This window comes from Oncorhynchus mykiss, chromosome 7, assembly GCF_013265735.2.
Source record: "Oncorhynchus mykiss isolate Arlee chromosome 7, USDA_OmykA_1.1, whole genome shotgun sequence".
Taxonomy (NCBI): Eukaryota; Metazoa; Chordata; class Actinopteri; order Salmoniformes; family Salmonidae; genus Oncorhynchus; species Oncorhynchus mykiss.
Window position 1 is genome coordinate 6,931,923 of NC_048571.1, and position 17,278 is coordinate 6,949,200.

The 17,278-nt window shown below is 45.6% G+C and overlaps 2 protein-coding genes across 4 annotated transcripts in view; both read left to right on the forward strand.

Annotated features, from left to right (window-relative positions):
• The first annotated feature begins 633 nt into the window (after positions 1 to 633).
• Positions 634 to 2,516, forward strand: LOC110495628 (fas apoptotic inhibitory molecule 1-like). The gene is made up of 4 exons (XM_036984472.1): positions 634 to 1,071; positions 1,180 to 1,408; positions 1,866 to 1,915; positions 2,090 to 2,516. The coding sequence occupies exons 1-4, from the start codon at positions 955 to 957 to the stop codon at positions 2,237 to 2,239; spliced, it is 546 nt and encodes a 181-aa protein (XP_036840367.1). The 5' UTR covers positions 634 to 954; the 3' UTR covers positions 2,240 to 2,516.
• Positions 2,517 to 3,068: 552 nt separating this feature from the next.
• LOC110527298 (arf-GAP with GTPase, ANK repeat and PH domain-containing protein 1) overlaps positions 3,069 to 17,278 on the forward strand; it is a 249,244-nt gene continuing 235,034 nt past the window's right edge. For 2 of the 3 annotated variants that reach the window (XM_036982301.1, XM_036982302.1), the window contains exon 1: positions 3,070 to 4,347. In XM_036982301.1, coding sequence (XP_036838196.1) covers positions 4,185 to 4,347 — 163 coding nt within the window. In that variant the 5' untranslated portion in view covers positions 3,070 to 4,184. Of the gene's footprint in view, positions 4,348 to 17,278 lie in introns of all 3 variants that reach the window. The other variant, XM_036982303.1, reaches the window with a different exon arrangement.

The following is a 17,278-nucleotide window of genomic DNA, read 5'->3' on the forward strand; positions in this document are numbered from 1 at the left end:
AGTTTTATTGAGGGAAACTAGACAGGGTAGATTTATGCCATCTACTGGCAGGCTTTGCCACAAAGTATGCTCTTCTTAGTTTTGATTTGTTTTTGTTGTTGTAATTTGACCCCCTTTTTCTTCACAATTTCGTGATATCCAATCGCGATCTTGTCTTATCGCTGCAACTCCCCCAACGGGCTCAGGAGAGGCGAAGGTCTAGTCATGCTCGCTCTTCTGTGATCGTCTGAATACCTTGGTCAATATACCAACGAATGACCGCACTGTCAATAATAACCGTAACAGTCAATAACAATGCAATCATATATAAACTCACTATTTGTCACGCTCCAAATTCAACCAATGTGTTCCAGCTATTTATTGCAGATTTATAAACTACATTTAAGCTTCTAAACTGCTTACCTCTAGGCTCTTTATATTACCAATGTTAATAATAAACTATGGGATTATTATATCGCTTTTCAAAGACCCGAAGATGCTTGAAAAAGACGCTAGAAAGATCCTTAATAAAGACGCTTTCTTTATACTGTATGTTTGATCACAAATGTGTGATTCATTTGTTGATTAGTTTGCTAATTGTGTGTGTGATATATTTAACCTAGGCCTGTCTAAAGAAGGTATAGGCATCACCTAGGCCTGGCTCAAGAAGGTATAGTCATTCACTGTAGAAGTCTCACATTCAAATTACCTCTGGCAGTAATTGGATTGAAAGAGGTTTTGCAGCAATAAGCCTCTTACAGTATTGCAGTTTGCACTTGTTGCTGAGCAGGCAAAGCAGAGCAGAGCAGATCCAGGACAGTTTGACGGACACAGGGGCTAACATCGCTTAATAACTGCCTATAGGATGAGATTTGAACTACAACCTTGGTTTGAAACGAGGATAGCGTCGATGGGACATATATAATCATTTCCAGTTAGCCCTACAGGCTTTATACCCCTGCAAGGTCAGTCAAGATGATGGCCGGAGATGTTGTTGGTATCTGGGAGGTGGCGTTAAGCGATGGGGTTTACAGGATTGAGTTTGAACACGGCACGGCGACAGGGAAGAGGGTTGTTTGGATCAATGGACAGGTACGTAGGCCCTGAAACGTATTCCTTCTTAAAATCTCTAATGTGTTATTGTGTAGTCAGAGCTATGTACAGAAGGCCTATGGCTGTCTGATTTGCTTTCTTCCTCAGGAGGTGCTCAGAAGAGATTGGATGTTCAAACTGGTTGGAAAGGAGACCTTCACAGTGGGAGGCATGGAAACAAAAGCAACAGTAAACATTGAGGCTATCAGTGGCTTTACCTACGAGTACACCTTGGAGATTGATGGCAAGAGTCTCCAGAAGTTCATAGATAACAGATCCAAAGTCACTAAGACGTGGGTGCTGCAAGTGGATGGTGTTGACTGCAGGATTGTCCTTGGTAAGGCTCAAAAAACAAGAAGCATGTTCTTTCCTATGAGCATTGAGCAATATTTCAGTGTCAATTCCAGCTCCACTGTCTATTCTAAAAAGTCTATAAAAACATAGTTGGCTGTGTGTAAGGCAACATGCAGGTCAGCGCTGTTCTGAGGAGTATAATCTATTTAGGGGAACACTTTTGGGTTGGCTATTTTAAGCCATGCGAGCAACCTGATTGGAAGGGACACTGTCCTTTGTAGCCTATAGCAGAAAGCTCCATGTGACATGAATAAACAAAGCAGGGAACTCTGCACTGTGTGATGTTATGATGCTCTTGTGGATGTGTAATGCACACCGGTAAATCACTAGCAATCATTCCAATGCACTGCATGGTGCATCTGTCCTGTAGGCCTATGGTGAAAAATATGATGCAAGCAATACTAATAATATACTAAATTACTACTGTATGGTTTCAACAGAAAAGGACACAATGGATGTATGGTTCAATGGGCAGAAAATGGAGACCGAGGTACTTTTTCAACCTCATATGGAATTGAATGTGAAGTTATTGTGTCCATGTATGTTGCATACATACATAGGCCAAGGTTCTGGTTTAACATGATTCACTAATGTTTTGGTCCATATTTTAGTCATTCCAGTCCTTTATGGATATTTATGTACCGTCTCTAATTGTCGGCTATAGGGAGAGTTTGTGGATGACGGAACAGAGACACACTTCACGGTGGCAGACCATGAATGCTGCATCAAGGCTTTGAGCAGTGGGAAGAAGAGAGCTGGCATCGTCCATTACTTAATGGTGGATGGGGAAACAGTGGCCGGCTGGACAGATTGAAGAGGACCGCTGAACTTTTCATGTCAGGAATCTGAAATGTTGGATATATCCTATGTAAATATAAATGAGGAGGCAGCCTCGGGGATGAGTGAGAGGCATTGAACTAAGATATCAATCGACTCAAGGTCTCTGTACTGTTTCTAGATTTTTATAGATGGGATCAATATTTCTATGGTGGAACTAAGGAGTATTATCTTTCTGATAACGAGGTTGTGTATAAATAAGTCAATTAATCAAAGGAAATATGTAAATATTTAACATTTCAAATCAATCAATAAAATATAGCAATAAAAATTTGTAGTTTTTAGTGTAATCATGTATGATCTTTGCTTGTTTATGCAGATGCTACGCTATATTCCACTAATTTTCAAGCCAAATGTATCTCTTCTGAAATATGAATACCTTAGAGCTCCATATATATGGCTAAATTAATGTTATATATTGGCATATACTGTACATGTGAGTGAACATTCTTCAAATGCCGAGAAACAGATGCGCAGCCTCTGCGCAATAAGTACATTCAAGAACGCGACGCCTCTGAACCAGCCAATGCGTTATATGCTTGCCGCCATAGAGATAGATTGAAAACTCTTGTGCCCAAATGAACTATCCTTGCCCAAATGCCTATTTTAGCATGGGCATTGCCATTGAGGACTTTCACCATTTTAATGAAGTCAACTGGGTGGGACTTCCTATGTGTTAATCCAGGTCACCAGGAGGGATCAGCCGATGAATTATACCCGAGTGAAAACATTCCATAAATGCAGGTGGCAATAAATCGCTAACCCTGACTTTATACCTGTTAAAACAACACACTCCAGGTGGCAGTATGCACCCGTTCAGTTTGTTTGCCAACTCATAGAAGTAGTAGAATAAGAAAATGAACTACTTCGAAATAGAGCTGGACGCAATGGCTCTGCCTGTGCTCTCACAGATGCCATAATATGACAGATACAATGATGCGATGTCTATCTAAGTCTATGGGTTGCAGCGGACGTTTTCCAGAAGGAAACGTTCAGGGAATGACGTCCAATGATACAGACGGGATGGATTTCTACCCAAGAGGAAGGGGAAAGCACCTATGTTTGCCGATCAACTAGAGCAATCTGTAAAATATATATTGCTCTCATCGCAATAAGTAGCCACATTTGTATTGTGTCTTGGAATTTTCGGCAACTGCATGCGCCCAGTGTTTGGACCAAACCCGGACTGTGGGGGGAGTTTTGCGCCTGCTTTTGCACGCTAAACAAAACAACGAACGAGGACTTGGCTGCGCAGAACACACATCCAGCCACGATTAGTAACTATTTAGCTAGTTATGTAGATTGCTTTTGGCAGGTTTGCCTGAGTACATAACTACATTGGTTTATTTGCATGTTTGTGAAGAAAAGCTCAAACAGATTGGTCGGTGTAAGGAGAGAATGATAGGGGTTTGAGAAATTCAGAGTTTTGTCCCCGGCTTGGACGTTAGCTACTGCTAGCTACCGAGTTAGCAAATGCCAAAGGGCCTATTTAGAAAGCGTTTTCAAACCTTTCCAGCGTTTGAGAGTTATGACATGACTGCAGTACCTGTTTGCTGGATTGCTACTATTCATACACACGCTAATATTCGTGAATAGGGTTTTTACTTCCACACTCCGCGAGGGACGGAGCAAGGATATGGGGAAGCGTTGCTCAGCCGACTACTACTGTCACTCCTCCAGGATTTCGAATCAGGAGAGCCCGGGTCGGTTGTTTGGACTCACGGATAGCCAGCTAGCTACATGGACTCACTGACAAGTAACTGCTGTTTCATTTCAAGCCACATTTTTAATCAAGTAGCTAGCTATCGACAAATGTTTTGGCGTGCCTCACCCACAATATTGTGCTGAGGACCACACCATTTGACCAGACCAGTCAACTCGTTACCAGTCGCGAAAGTGCAAGAACAGAAACGACGCGCAAAATGAACTATCAGCAGCACCTTGCAAACTCGGCTGCCATTCGGTCTGAGATCCAGAGGTTCGAATCCGTCCATCCAAACATCTACTCCATATATGAACTGCTGGAGCGCGTGGAAGAGCCCATCCTGCAGAATCAGATTCGAGAACATGTCATCGCCATTGAAGGTAAGGCAGTAGGGTTGCATGTAGCCGTCGCTACATGTGACATCGGTACATCACCATAACATGTTTTGCTCTGCGCTCTCTAATCCTCTCAAATCTGTTTACTGCTGTGATGTCGGAGTGGTGTATCATTTTAATATGGTTACATCATGCCAGAGCTGCTATGTTGAATGAATGAATGTATAGGCCTTGGTTCCCTGATTGTCAATCAACAATTGATTTCTCTATTGAGCTGTTTCAACAAGCACTTAGCCCAGCTGTATGACACTCGCATAACAATCAGTAGCTTATCATTTGAATAACTTGCATGCAGAACTACATGAGGGGAAGCTCCGACCATCTGCTTTTCAAACTTCCCACACAGCTGGGCAGATGTTGGGCTACCACTATGTACTAGAAGGAGTGACATGCATTATCGCATGACCCCCTTGATAATACATTGTCCTGTTATAATGGCGTCATCATATCGTGACTCATGGCTACTGCTTTTTTTACTCTATTGATTGACTGATGAAATGTCCAGCAGTATTGTAGTGAAGGACTGTTGTTGTTGGTGAGATGGCAACCGCCTTCTCTCATTCACTGTATAGACTGTTAATTTGCATAGAAATGGGTGCTGTGCGGTAGGTAGGGTAGGGAGGTGGGGAGTTAGGGAGGACTTGCCAGACAGCCAGGTGTTGTTGACCCACTTTCCACTGATGTTGGAGCCAGCAGCAAAGATGAGCAAGCGGAAAGTGTCACACATTGAGGTAGCATAGCTGTTAACAACAAAAGGTGTATGCGGTGGGTGTGAGCAGTGTGTGGGTGTGTGACTGACTGAGGCAAGGGTTATCCCACCTCCATCACTGACTGTGTGTGTGTGTCCTACATGTACCCTCTGGACACAGTGAGGGGAGGGTGGCTACCTGCCGGGACTTGCTCTCTAGTACCTGGACCTGTCCTGTCAGAGGTACAAAGGAACTGGCTGGAGTGGGCCTCCTGAATGGAGGAACTGAGAAGCGGAGTGTGGTCTGGGCAGGGGGAGATTTCTTTGGTCCTCGAGTGCTGTTGGCACTGGATCAGCATTGGCCAGGTTAATGGTACTGATTGGGGTGTGTGGGTTGAGCGGATGTTCTTCTCTCCTGGCTTGATGGTCAGTAGTAGGAGCTGAGGACTGGTTTGAACAAGATCAGTCAGGACCACTGTTGGTCTGGGGCTCCGCCAATACTCCAGAAGTACCATGAAACTAACTGGTTGGGAAGGGCTTGTAACGTAAGCATTTCACTGTAAAGTCTACACCTGTTGTGTTCGGCCCATTTCACCTATACACTTTGATATGATTTAGGGCTGTATCATATGTTCTGAGACTGGTTGCTTTTCTCCTGGCTGTTTTATTAAGTCCAGTTGTTACCATGTATGCTTGTTTTGTTTGCCAAATGTTGTCGGCCATGTGATTATATTATATATTAGAATTATCTTAGAGAAGGCTAGCTCTGTCACAGTAGCCTGGAACATTCTGACAGAGATTCTAGTTCTCTAAACATGTCAGATGACCAAATGCTCTTCTGATGGAGAAACCAGCATCATGTTTGTAAACATGTGGTTGGATTGTAGATCAGGTTGGTTGGGATTAGAGCCTGGCTGTCGTTTTCAGGATCCTTGAATGACATCTCACCGAACACTTGTCTGACAGATTGCAAATCCACTCTGAAAACTGCTACGTCACTTCCTTTATCTTTCAAACCCAGCCAGGACAACTGTCACTCCTGACAGAATGACTGATATCTAGGGAGAGTGATGGAGGGAGGTGGAGAGAAACAGAAAGGGATTGAGGGAGAGGGAAGAGAGACAGAAACAGTGATCCAGAGAGAGCGATACGGGAGGAAGAGTGAGGGAGAGATGGGGCTGTGAGGGAGAGATGGGGCTGTGAGGGAGAGATGGGGCTGTGAGGGAGAGGAAAAGAGGATGAGATTGCACACAGAACAAAAGAGCAGTTATGTAATGCCTGTGATGGCTGACTGATGTCCTGGCTGACTGATGTCCTGGCTGACTGATGTCCTGGCTGTAATAATAAGTGGGGGGTGCCTTTTTAAAGTGTTTTTAGTCCGTTATGCAACCATGGTGTGTATGTGCAGGTTTTACAGAGTTGTACTGCTGAAGGATGCTGATGTCACGGACACCCTATTTTCTCCATATTAGTGCACTACGTTTGATCAGGGACACTGGTCAAACGTAGTGCACAATATAGGGTGTCGGCGGCGGCAGGCAGGTAGCCTAGCTGTTAAGAGTGTTGGGCCAGTAACTGAAAGGTTGCTGGTTCAAATCCCGGAGCAGACGAGGTGAAAAATCTATCAATGTGCCCTTGAGCAAGGCACTTAACCCCAATCACTCCCGATAAGAGCGTCTGCTAAATGACTAAAATGTCAATGTAAAATGTGTCATTTCAGACTCTGCATACCCTGACCTCTGTATTCTGCTGCATTTGTTCCTGCTAAATCACATCCATCCCCAGACAGCAGTACAGCACTGCATCACACTGCTCTCCCCCACATTCTGACTGCTGAGGTGAGGAAGGAACTGACACAATGTTCTGTTTCCCAGTAAAATAATACTTTCTTTGTTTTTGCTGACCAGTTTTGCATTGTTCTGTTGGCACCAAGTGGCTGGTTCAGTAATTTTCTCAGTTAGTCAGCATCATGGTCTTTGTCATACTGAAACATGGCTACTCTTTAGAATGATCAATCAATGAATCATCAGGATGCCATCATCTGGAAGGAAAGGACTTTGCAGTTTGTACTCCATAAATGTCAGACTGTGTTTCCTACCCCAGTCTATGCATTGAGGTCGCTAGAGATGATTGTTACCACGAAGCATAGGTCCTGTTTGTGACATGGTTGATGCTAACATGCTTCTGACACATGCTGAGATTCCTTCAGGGACATTTATGCTCCTCACCAGACAGGCAGGTAACATTATCTCTGGCCTCCCCACCAGGCAGACAGGGAACATGATCTCTGGCCTCCCCACCAGGCAGACAGGTAACATGATCTCTGGCCTCCCCACCAGGCAGACAGGGAACATGATCTCTGGCCTCCCCACCAGGCAGACAGGGAACATGATCTCTGGCCTCCCCACCAGGCAGACAGGGAACATGATCTCTGGCCTCCCCACCAGGCAGACAGGGAACATGATCTCTGGCCTCCCCACCAGGCAGACAGGGAACATGATCTCTGGCCTCCCCACCAGGTAGACAGGTAACATGATCTCTGGCCTCCCCACCAGGTAGACAGGGAACATGATCTCTGGCCTCCCCACCAGGCAGGGAACATGATCTCTGGCCTCCCCACTATCCCTGAGTGTACAAAACATTAGGAACACCCCTTTTCCCTTCATAACTGCCTCAGTTCCTCAGGGCCTGGACTCTACAAGGTGTCGAAAGCGTTCCACAGGGATGCTGGCCCATGTTGACTCCAATGCTTCCCACAGTTGTGCCAAGTTGGCTGCATGTCCTTTGGGTGGTAGACCATTGTTGATACACACGGGAAACTGTTGAGCGTGGAAAACCCAGCAGCGTTGCAGTTCTTGACACAAACCGGTGCACCTGGCACCTACCTCCATACCACTTAAATCTTTTGTCTTGCCCATTCACCTTCTGAATGGCACACACACACACACAATCTGTGTCTCAATTGTCCCAAGGCTTAAAAATCATTCTTTAACCCGTCTTCTCCCCTTCATCTACACTGATTTGAAGTGGATTTAACTGGTGAAATCAATAAGGGATCATTGCTTTCACCTTCATTCACCTGTATATCGGGATATTACTTTTGACAAAATATCGTATTGTTTTGACAATATCACAATGTTACTTTTGCGCTACTTGGCTGTACCTGCACTAAAACTCCAGTGTGTTTCCTTCATAGTTTGTCATCTTCTTTTTAAATAGTAAGACATGTTTTCAGCACTTTTTTATTTCCCTGACTGATCAAAAGCAGTTCTCGTGTCTCTCCCTCGTCCCTCTGCAGCAGACATATGGCGAGCAACATCGAAATCGCAATAAAAATCACAGTATCAAATATAGAATCATGAGAATGGCGTAACATATCCTATCGGCACCTAAGTATGGTGATAATATGGTATGGTGAGGTCCCTGGCATTTCCCAGCCCTAGCAGGCAGGTAACCTGATCTCTGGAGGTTGTTGTTTACACATGTAATGTAGTCTACAGTTCACATGGTGCTTCATGTCTCCATGACTATCAGATCTCTTCAGCAACGTGTGTGTGTCAACCTGTGTGTCTACCTCGCTGTGGAATCCCTCCTTTAGTATAACCTGGTGTGAAACAAACCAGAGCCTCACTGTGTTCGGTGGATCAGTATTACAACAGCTCCCCACAGTGGGTTAACCACCTGGACCCCCCTCACTGGGCGGACCGGGCGGCACGCTGCACCCCTCCAATCTAACCTATGACCAGATCCTAGGCTAATAAAGGAGAGGACAGATAAGAGGAATGGGACAAAGATGGGAGAGATGAGGCTGATAAAGGCCAGTGCTTGAAGGGATAATAATCTGTAGGAAAAGGTCAAATCATCTGTAGAGGCTAACAATAGTGTGTGTTAGATGAACAGCAGGACATGGAGATAAAAGCTCCCTCTTTCTTGTTGTGTAGCAGCTGGCTGAGCTTTTCCCTCCTCCCCCTATGATGCAGAGCACAGTCTCAGGGGCCTTTTCATTGGACAGTGCTGAGGTAAGGTCACCTATGAGTGGCTGTGTGGCTCAATTTATCCCGCCCGCTGCTCTCGCTGTCATCGCTTTCTCTCATCCAGGAGCTGGGAAAACACACGCACACGCACACACTGCCTGCCTGCCTCCAGGGCGCCATTAGGGAGATGCAGTCATCAGCCATCCATGAGTTTGTTAGCTGGATGCTACTCAGGATGCATCAGCAACCACAACAGACACACACGTACAGTCAACCCACAATGTTTGAGTTTCAGACAGTCCGTGACCCATGTATTTTTATGGGTAAGGCTAGTTCCTTCCCCCTCAAACCAGTATGACTCCTTCCTCTCACACAGGCTTCATCCCCTCCTGCTGACATGGAAGGCATTTACATTTTGATGACCATTAAGTCTCTCGGAAGTGCCCACTTCCTCAGGGTCCAAATTGTATTGAACAGACCGTTTCAATTGGACTTCAGCGGGCTGGTGTGAAAAGCCCTGGCTCGATCTCTTTAGATTTGATTAGAAAGGAGTCCTGGAGTGGTGCCTTGGTGGGTGAACAAGCCCCAGCTAGCAGCCTAGTAGTGAGGGAGGAGGGCATATGGGGGTCCATATGCTAAAGAGGTTCCACTGTCTAGACTGTTTACAGGGATTAAGAAACTGGGTGAACAGGACAATGCATATACAGTTATTACTTACTGGGGCCCAGTGGAGACTGGATTCATATACAGTTATTATTTACTGGGGCCCAGTGGAGACTGGATTCATATACAGTTATTACTTACTGGGGCCCAGTGGAGACTGGATTCATATACAGTTATTACTTACTGGGGCCCAGTGGAGACTGGATTCATATACAGTTATTATTTACTGGGGCCCAGTGGGGAGTGGATTCATATACAGTTATTACTTACTGGGGCCCAGTGGAGACTGGATTCATATGCAGTTATTACTTACTGGGGCCCAGTGGAGACTGGATTCATATACAGTTATTATTTACTGGGGCCCAGTGGAGACTGGATTCATATACAGTTATTACTTACTGGGGCCCAGTGGAGACTGGATTCATATACAGTTATTACTTACTGGGGCCCAGTGGGGAGTGGATTCATATACAGTTATTACTTACTGGGGCCCAGTGGGGAGTGGATTCATATACAGTTATTACTTACTGGGGCCCAGTGGGGACTGGATTCATATACAGTTATTACTTACTGGGGCCCAGTGGAGACTGGATTCATATACAGTTATTACTTACTGGGGCCCAGTGGGGAGTGGATTCATATACAGTTATTACTTACTGGGGCCCAGTGGAGACTGGATTCATATACAGTTATATTACTTACTGGGGCCCAGTGGGGAGTGGATTTGTGTGGTAGACAATGCAGATTAGAGAGGCTGCCCAGTGTCTGCCCCTAGGCTGGGAATAGAGGGCACAAGTGGCTGCATGGCAGTGGAATTTATGCCAGTTATTGGCCATGTCCTGTGTGCCCATGCAGTCACAGTGAAGGATAGAGGGGGGTGAACCACAACATCACAATGAAGGATAGAGGGGGGTGAACCACAACGTCACAGTGAAGGATAGAGGGGGGTGAACCACAACGTCACAATGAAGGATAGAGGGGGGTGAACCACAACGTCACAGTGAAGGATAGAGGGGGGTGAACCACAACGTCACAGTGAAGGATAGAGGGGGATGAATCACAACGTCACAGTGAAGGAAGAGGGGGGTGAACCACAACGTCACAGTGAAGGATAGAGGGGGGTGAATCACAACGTCACAGTGAAGGATAGAGGGGGGTGAATCACAACGTCACAGTGAAGGAAGAGGGGGGTGAATCACAACGTCACAGTGAAGGATAGAGGGGGTGAATCACAACGTCACAGTGAAGGATAGAGGGTGGTGAACCACAACGTCACAGTGAAGGATAGAGGGTGGTGAACCACAACGTCACAGTGAAGAATAGAGGGGGTGAATCACAATGTCACAGTGAAGGCTATGAATCTTTATATGATGATGTGATTTGTGTCCCTTCTGAATTCACTATTTCGGAGGCCAGTTATGAAATGGAGGAAGAGACCTGAAGCCACAGCGATGATGGAAAGGTTTTTGTTTTTGGAGAACTGTGTGTGTGATGCCAGAGAGTATCACTAAAGATGGACGCTTCCTCATCTCTCTGTTTTATCAGTCTTTTAGAATTCTTCCTCACTCTTTGTCAACAATAGCCTATTTGTGGTCAATAAAGGTGTATTTACTGTCCTCAAACCGGTCTCCCTCTTGTAGTATTTATCTGCCTTTATCCAGTCTCCCTCTCATCACCTCATTCTCCGCACAGTTTGTTGTTCATTTAATGCACTTTTCAAACTCATTCCTCGGAGGGCAGAGTGTCTCTGGGCTTTCGCTGTTCCCTTGTACTTGATGAAATTAGGTTACTGTTTAGTAAGGATCTCCCCTCACCTGGTTGTCTAGGTCTTAATTGAAAGGAAAAACCAGCAGACACTGGGCCCCCCATGGAAATGACTGAGTTTGACACTCCTGATCTAATGTTTGAATAATAAACAGCTGTAAGGCAAGTTTGCACTGAAGTCTGCCTGCTTATTCTTAGCAGTCAGTGTTTTGTGTAGTGCTTGGTGTAGATCTCACATTTCACTGTGTATCTCTCTCCTCTCATCATTTCTCCTGTTTGAGAACGATCCCCTCCAGCTGCCAACCACTTCTCAGTTAGCTATGGAAAATCCAGCTGGCTTGCTCCTCCTGAAATATTGATCAAAACTCAACATCCCTTAAGTTGTCATTTGCAAAGTGCACCGCTGTAACAGATACTCAGGGCTTCCGAGTGGCGCAGTGGTCTCAGGCACAGTGCTAGAGGCGTCACTACAGATATCCTGGTTCCAATCCAGGCTCTATCACAACCATCCGTGATTGGGAGTTCTATAGGGCGGCGCACAATTGGCCCAGCGTCATCCGGGTTTGGGCCTCTCGGTAGGCCGTCGTTGTAAATAAGAATTTGTTCTTAACTAACTTGCCTAGTTAAATAATTGTTTTTTAATACAAAACATGAACAAAAAATAAATAAACCGATATTCTGACAGATCATGATCTTTCATTTAAAATTAATGGATTTTGCAACAAAATTCTTTAACCTTCTCTTCCATGTAAAGGTTTAAGATATTCTTTGAAGTCAGTCTTGGCTGAATGCATTGTGATACTGATAGGACAGGTCTTTCTCCAAATGCTGGCCTAACCTAGTTCTTTTCCCGCATTTGAGACTTCCAGGAAGCAGGTGTGAAGAAGGGTGACAAGAAGAAGGGTGATCTTTTGCAAGTCGTGATAGGCTGGCTGTTGCTGTCGAAATGAGCCTTTCTGGGAAATGTCCAATGGTTCCACCTCTCTGGCTGTTCTTTAGGGCATGGTTCCACCTCTCTGGCTGTTCTTTAGGGCATGGTTCCACCTCTCTGGCTGTTCTTTAGGGCATGGTTCCACCTCTCTGGCTGTTCTTTAGGGCATGGTTCCACCTCTCTGGCTGTTCTTTAGGGCATGGTTCCACCTCTGGCTGTTCTCTAGGGCATGGTTCCACCTCTCTGGCTGTTCTTTAGGGCATGGTTCCACCTCTCTGGCTGTTCTTTAGGGCATGGTTCTACCTCTCTGGATGTTCTTTATGGCATGGTTCCACCTCTCTGGCTGTTCTTTAGGGCATGGTTCCACCTCTCTGGCTGTTCTTTAGGGCATGGTTCCCAACCGGTGTGCCGCGGCAGAAACTCTCAGCTGCGCAGCCAAACTTTTCCTAATCTTGATGATTCTTTTGGAACAATCACCTGTGGAATGCACATGGGATGTTGACTTGGGAGCACCAGTGGGGGTCAGATAAAACAAGTCCAGTGTTCTCAGGCCGTTGTATCATTTGAGGGGCGCATCATTTGACTTTGTCTGTGAAAACCATTAGCGCAGGTAATCTAACTAGGTTTACCAGTAGCCAGAGTAATTTATTTCTTAATTATATGGCTCTGGGCTTAGCTATACCACAGCCTCTGCCGTAGAAACAAACAAAAATCAAATCAAATCAAATCAAATGTATTTATATAGCCCTTTGTACATCAGCTGATATCTCAAAGTGCTGTACAGAAACCCAGCCTAAAACCCCAAACAGCAAGCAATGCAGGTGTAGAAGCACGGTGGCTAGGAAAAACTCCCTAGAAAGGAGAGTATGGCTTGATGGCAGTGGTTGCACATTAACATGCAGAAAACTGCTCGTCTCTAGAACAAACTGTTAACTAAAGACCTATTTTACCGGAGCTAAAATCATTATTTCTGGTGCAGATTTGCGGAACTCTCTTAAATGGTACTTACAAGTTTAACCATCATGAGTAAGGAACTATGAAAACTAGGAGAATATTTCAAATAATAAAATCATTGAATGTATAAAGAAAACATTTGCCACAGAAAATTCCTGATTTGCAGTACGGAGGTCATTACCACTAAATACATGAATAGGGAAAATGTGTGCCACGGAATGTTCTATCCCATCAAGGTGTGCCACGGTTAAGAAAAGGTTGGGAGCCACTGTCTTAGGGAACTCAGTAGGATTCAGCCTGGCCTGTCATCTGTTTAGCTCTTCTGTGGAGATGGACAGAAGAGTTGTGCTTTTTCTGTCTGTCTTTGTCCTTGTAACATTGTGAAGAGCCCCCCCCCAGAAAAGGCTGTTTTTTTCTGGTTGCCACTTCCTTGGGCTGTATTGTACTGTGTTTGTATTTGCTGCAGTGGGACCTCTTGGAAAAGGCCTCACTTACTGTAGATAGCCACGGTTTTGCTCTTATCTCATCCTATCTCCCCTGACACCTGTGGCCTTAGTTGAGTCACTCCTCTTCAGAGAGGAAGTGTTTAGTTCTCCAACGAGGCAGAACAAACGGGTACAGCTGTTTTGACTGAACAGAAACACCATCTGTGTGTACCACTGCTACGTAGCTAATGAGAACAAGTCACCCAATGCAACTGTAGATTACAGCCTTTTCATTTCTCACATTGCCTCCCATTCCTCTCCTGTTGTGTCACTGTTGTGTCACTGTTGTGTAGCCTACTTGACAAACTTAGGGTTCAGATATGTAACCTCTCAAACCGAGTAGCTGGAAAATCCCCCAACTTCCCTCTTCCTGTCCCTCAGAAGTTGATCATTCCTTGACCCCCCCCCCCCATGACTGAATAAGACCTGTCTAGCCTGCCTGTGTACTAGAGGAGGAAGTAGAAACAGCTGCTGACAGGACAGCAGACCACAGAGCTCCACTCCGCCACTAGCTGTTATCTACAGCCCTGTTAAAGCAGCATGAGGGAGGGGAGAGACCGAGGGGACTGGAAGCTTGTCCAAGTCTAAGGTAGTCCTGTCTGAAAGCAGAGAGAGGCCCAGGCCACACCAGCTGTGGACTGCAGATGCACCCGGGAGGCTAGTGTGTGAGTGTCTCACAGCACTCCTTTCAGCAGGAAGTGTGTTAGCGTAGGGGTTATTTTTAAGATGTCCTCCATGGGATATGCTGCTGGAATCAGACTCATGCTATTGTTTTGTTTTAGTCCGGTCCGTGTCTGGCTCCGAACAGAGAGCAGCTTCCCCTCCTGGTGTGTGTGTGTGTGTGTGTGTGTGTGTGTGTGTGTGTGTGTGTGTGTGTGTGTCTTGTAAGATGAGTCTGTGCCACAAGGGGGACATGCAGTACTACACCCCCCCATACACACCCTCAGCTTCCCCAGGGGCATTATGATGTCACTTCCTTGATTGCTGTGTCAGGCTTGGCACTCCCAGCAGTCTGCTAGTCCCAGAGGAGGGAGTGTGACCGCGGATGCCGTCTGCTGGGTCGGTCTGAAGCTCAGGACACTGACCTCCTGACTGTGAAGCTGATGCTAGAGGCTGAGTGAAGGGTGTCCTGTTGTGGTGGTCTAGTTGTTGTTTAGATGAAACAAGCCCTGTTTGTAGTGTAGGCTAATACATTGAGTTCCAAAAGTATTGGGGACAGTGACACATTTTGTGACATTGCGTGCTATGAATATGGGACCAAATATTTTTGGTACTACTTTAATACACATAAGTGAATTTGTCCCAATACTTTTGGTCCCCTAAAATGGGGGAACTAGGTTTAGGAATGCTGTCATTTCTAAACGGTTCAACCGATATGGATGAAAATACCCTCAAATTTAAAGCTGACAGTTTGTCATTGTATCATTTCAAATTCATAGTGCTGGAGTACAGAGCCAAAACAACACATTTGTCACTTTCCCAATACTGTTGGAGCTCACTGTTATGTTTCTTCCTATAGATGAAACGAGCTGCTTCGTCTTGAAATGGGACAACAGATGCTCCTCACCCTGAAGGGCCTAGTCTCATCCAACGATACATGTTCCATTGGCTAACTAACTAGGCCTAATTTAATTTCACTACCATTAGTCCAGACCTCCACCGGATAAGGAGCTCTTCCTGTTGATGGTCATGTAATACACTTCTGGAAACATTAATGGTTCATTTTCTCATTTCTCCAAGGCCTACTACTAAAACCACATTATTATTGATACATTATTTTATACAGAACTTTTTATTTTAACATTCATTAATCATGATGTGTAGCATGTTTAAGAGCCTAATAACACGAGTAGAATCAGTCTTCATTGAATTAGCCCATTTGCCTATATAATGTTTTCTATAATGCTTAGTTACTACATTACCCATCAGAGTTAGGCTATGTCTAGTGGTTACACCTACTTCCTGGGGGAGGGGGCTGTTATCTGCATGGTGTTGGCTCAGTCTTATTGGTCATCACTTACTATGATGCTTTAGAAAGGGGTTCTGTGTGGAGCTAGGTCAATAGGAGGCACCACTGTCACTCTCCCCATCTGGCCTTTTGGAGGTGAAATCAATGCCCCTTTTTCTCTCTAAAGGACCCTCTCCTGGTATTGGGTCACCATCTGCCAGTGGGATCCCCGCCCGACCATCCTCCATTTTAACAACGTAAGGAATCTACGGGCAGCTCAGTGTCTACAGCTCATCAGCCTCTTGTGCTGATGTTCCATTCTATTAGAGGACCAATGTGCATCCATCCGCTGGGCTTGTTGCTGCAGGAATCAGGCTGTTGAGTTACTGTGTGATTCATGTAATGTGGGCTGGCTGGGTTATTTAATGATTTCTAGTTATTATATATTCTAGTTATTTATAATGAATGTTGACTGAGTGCTGTGGGGATGTTGTGTTAGATTAGAACACAGACCATACCTTGAAACAGACAGACTGAAACAGCATTAAGAGGTTAGGCTATGTGATTGTGTCGCCACGCATCTCTCCTGTTCTGATGGTGGCGTGGATCCTCACCGTCCTCTCGCTGACACACCACCACATTGTGAGGAGCTTCCAGATCAATTCTATCAGATGTAGATATGGTGATGTTGGTGAGGTCTCTGACCCTTGAGTAGCCTAGAGAGACGATCAGTCCTTTTAGAAGGATCAAAATATCACCTGGATCTGTGTGTTTCCAAGCTGTTTTAGGCCCTGTAGGGTGTAGGAACATAGTCCCTCTGCTAACATGCAGCGCCAGCCGAACATCCCCCAGTGGTCCCATCAGTCCACAGACTTCCACTGCGTTCCCTCTGTATCCTGTATGATATTAGGTGTACAACAAGCCAGGCCTGTCTGTTAGGTTAAATACATCCTGTCATATTAAGGCAGGGGGGTTATTCATCTGCCTCAGCTGTCGTTAGAGAGGGACACTGACTGACCCAGGGAATCACTAACGTTGTTTTTGGCAGCTGTGGATATACCCTGGAAAGGCAATGTACGGCATCTGCCTAAGCTGTTCAGCACGCATACAGGCTGCTGCAAACACACATGTTCATGCGCACACACACCTGAGGCACAATCTATCCCATGTGTGTGTGTCCCTTCTGTGTACGCGTTGTGTGTGTGTGTGTGTTGCCGTGGTGAGGACTGAGATAAAGGGATAATTAGCCCCAGAGGACAGAGCTCTCTGTCTCTCTCTCTCTCTCTCTCTCTCTCTCTCTCTCTCGCTCTCTCTTGGGACGGTAACGTTAAGGGGTGAGAGGGCGACAGGAACAGTAACGTTAAGGGGTGAGAGGGAGACAGGGACGGTAACGTTAAGGGGTGAGAGGGAGACAGGGACGGTAACGTTAAGGGGTTAGAGGGAGACCGGGAAGGTAACGTTAAGGGGTGAGAGGGAGACAGGGACGGTAACGTTAAGGGGTGAGAGGGA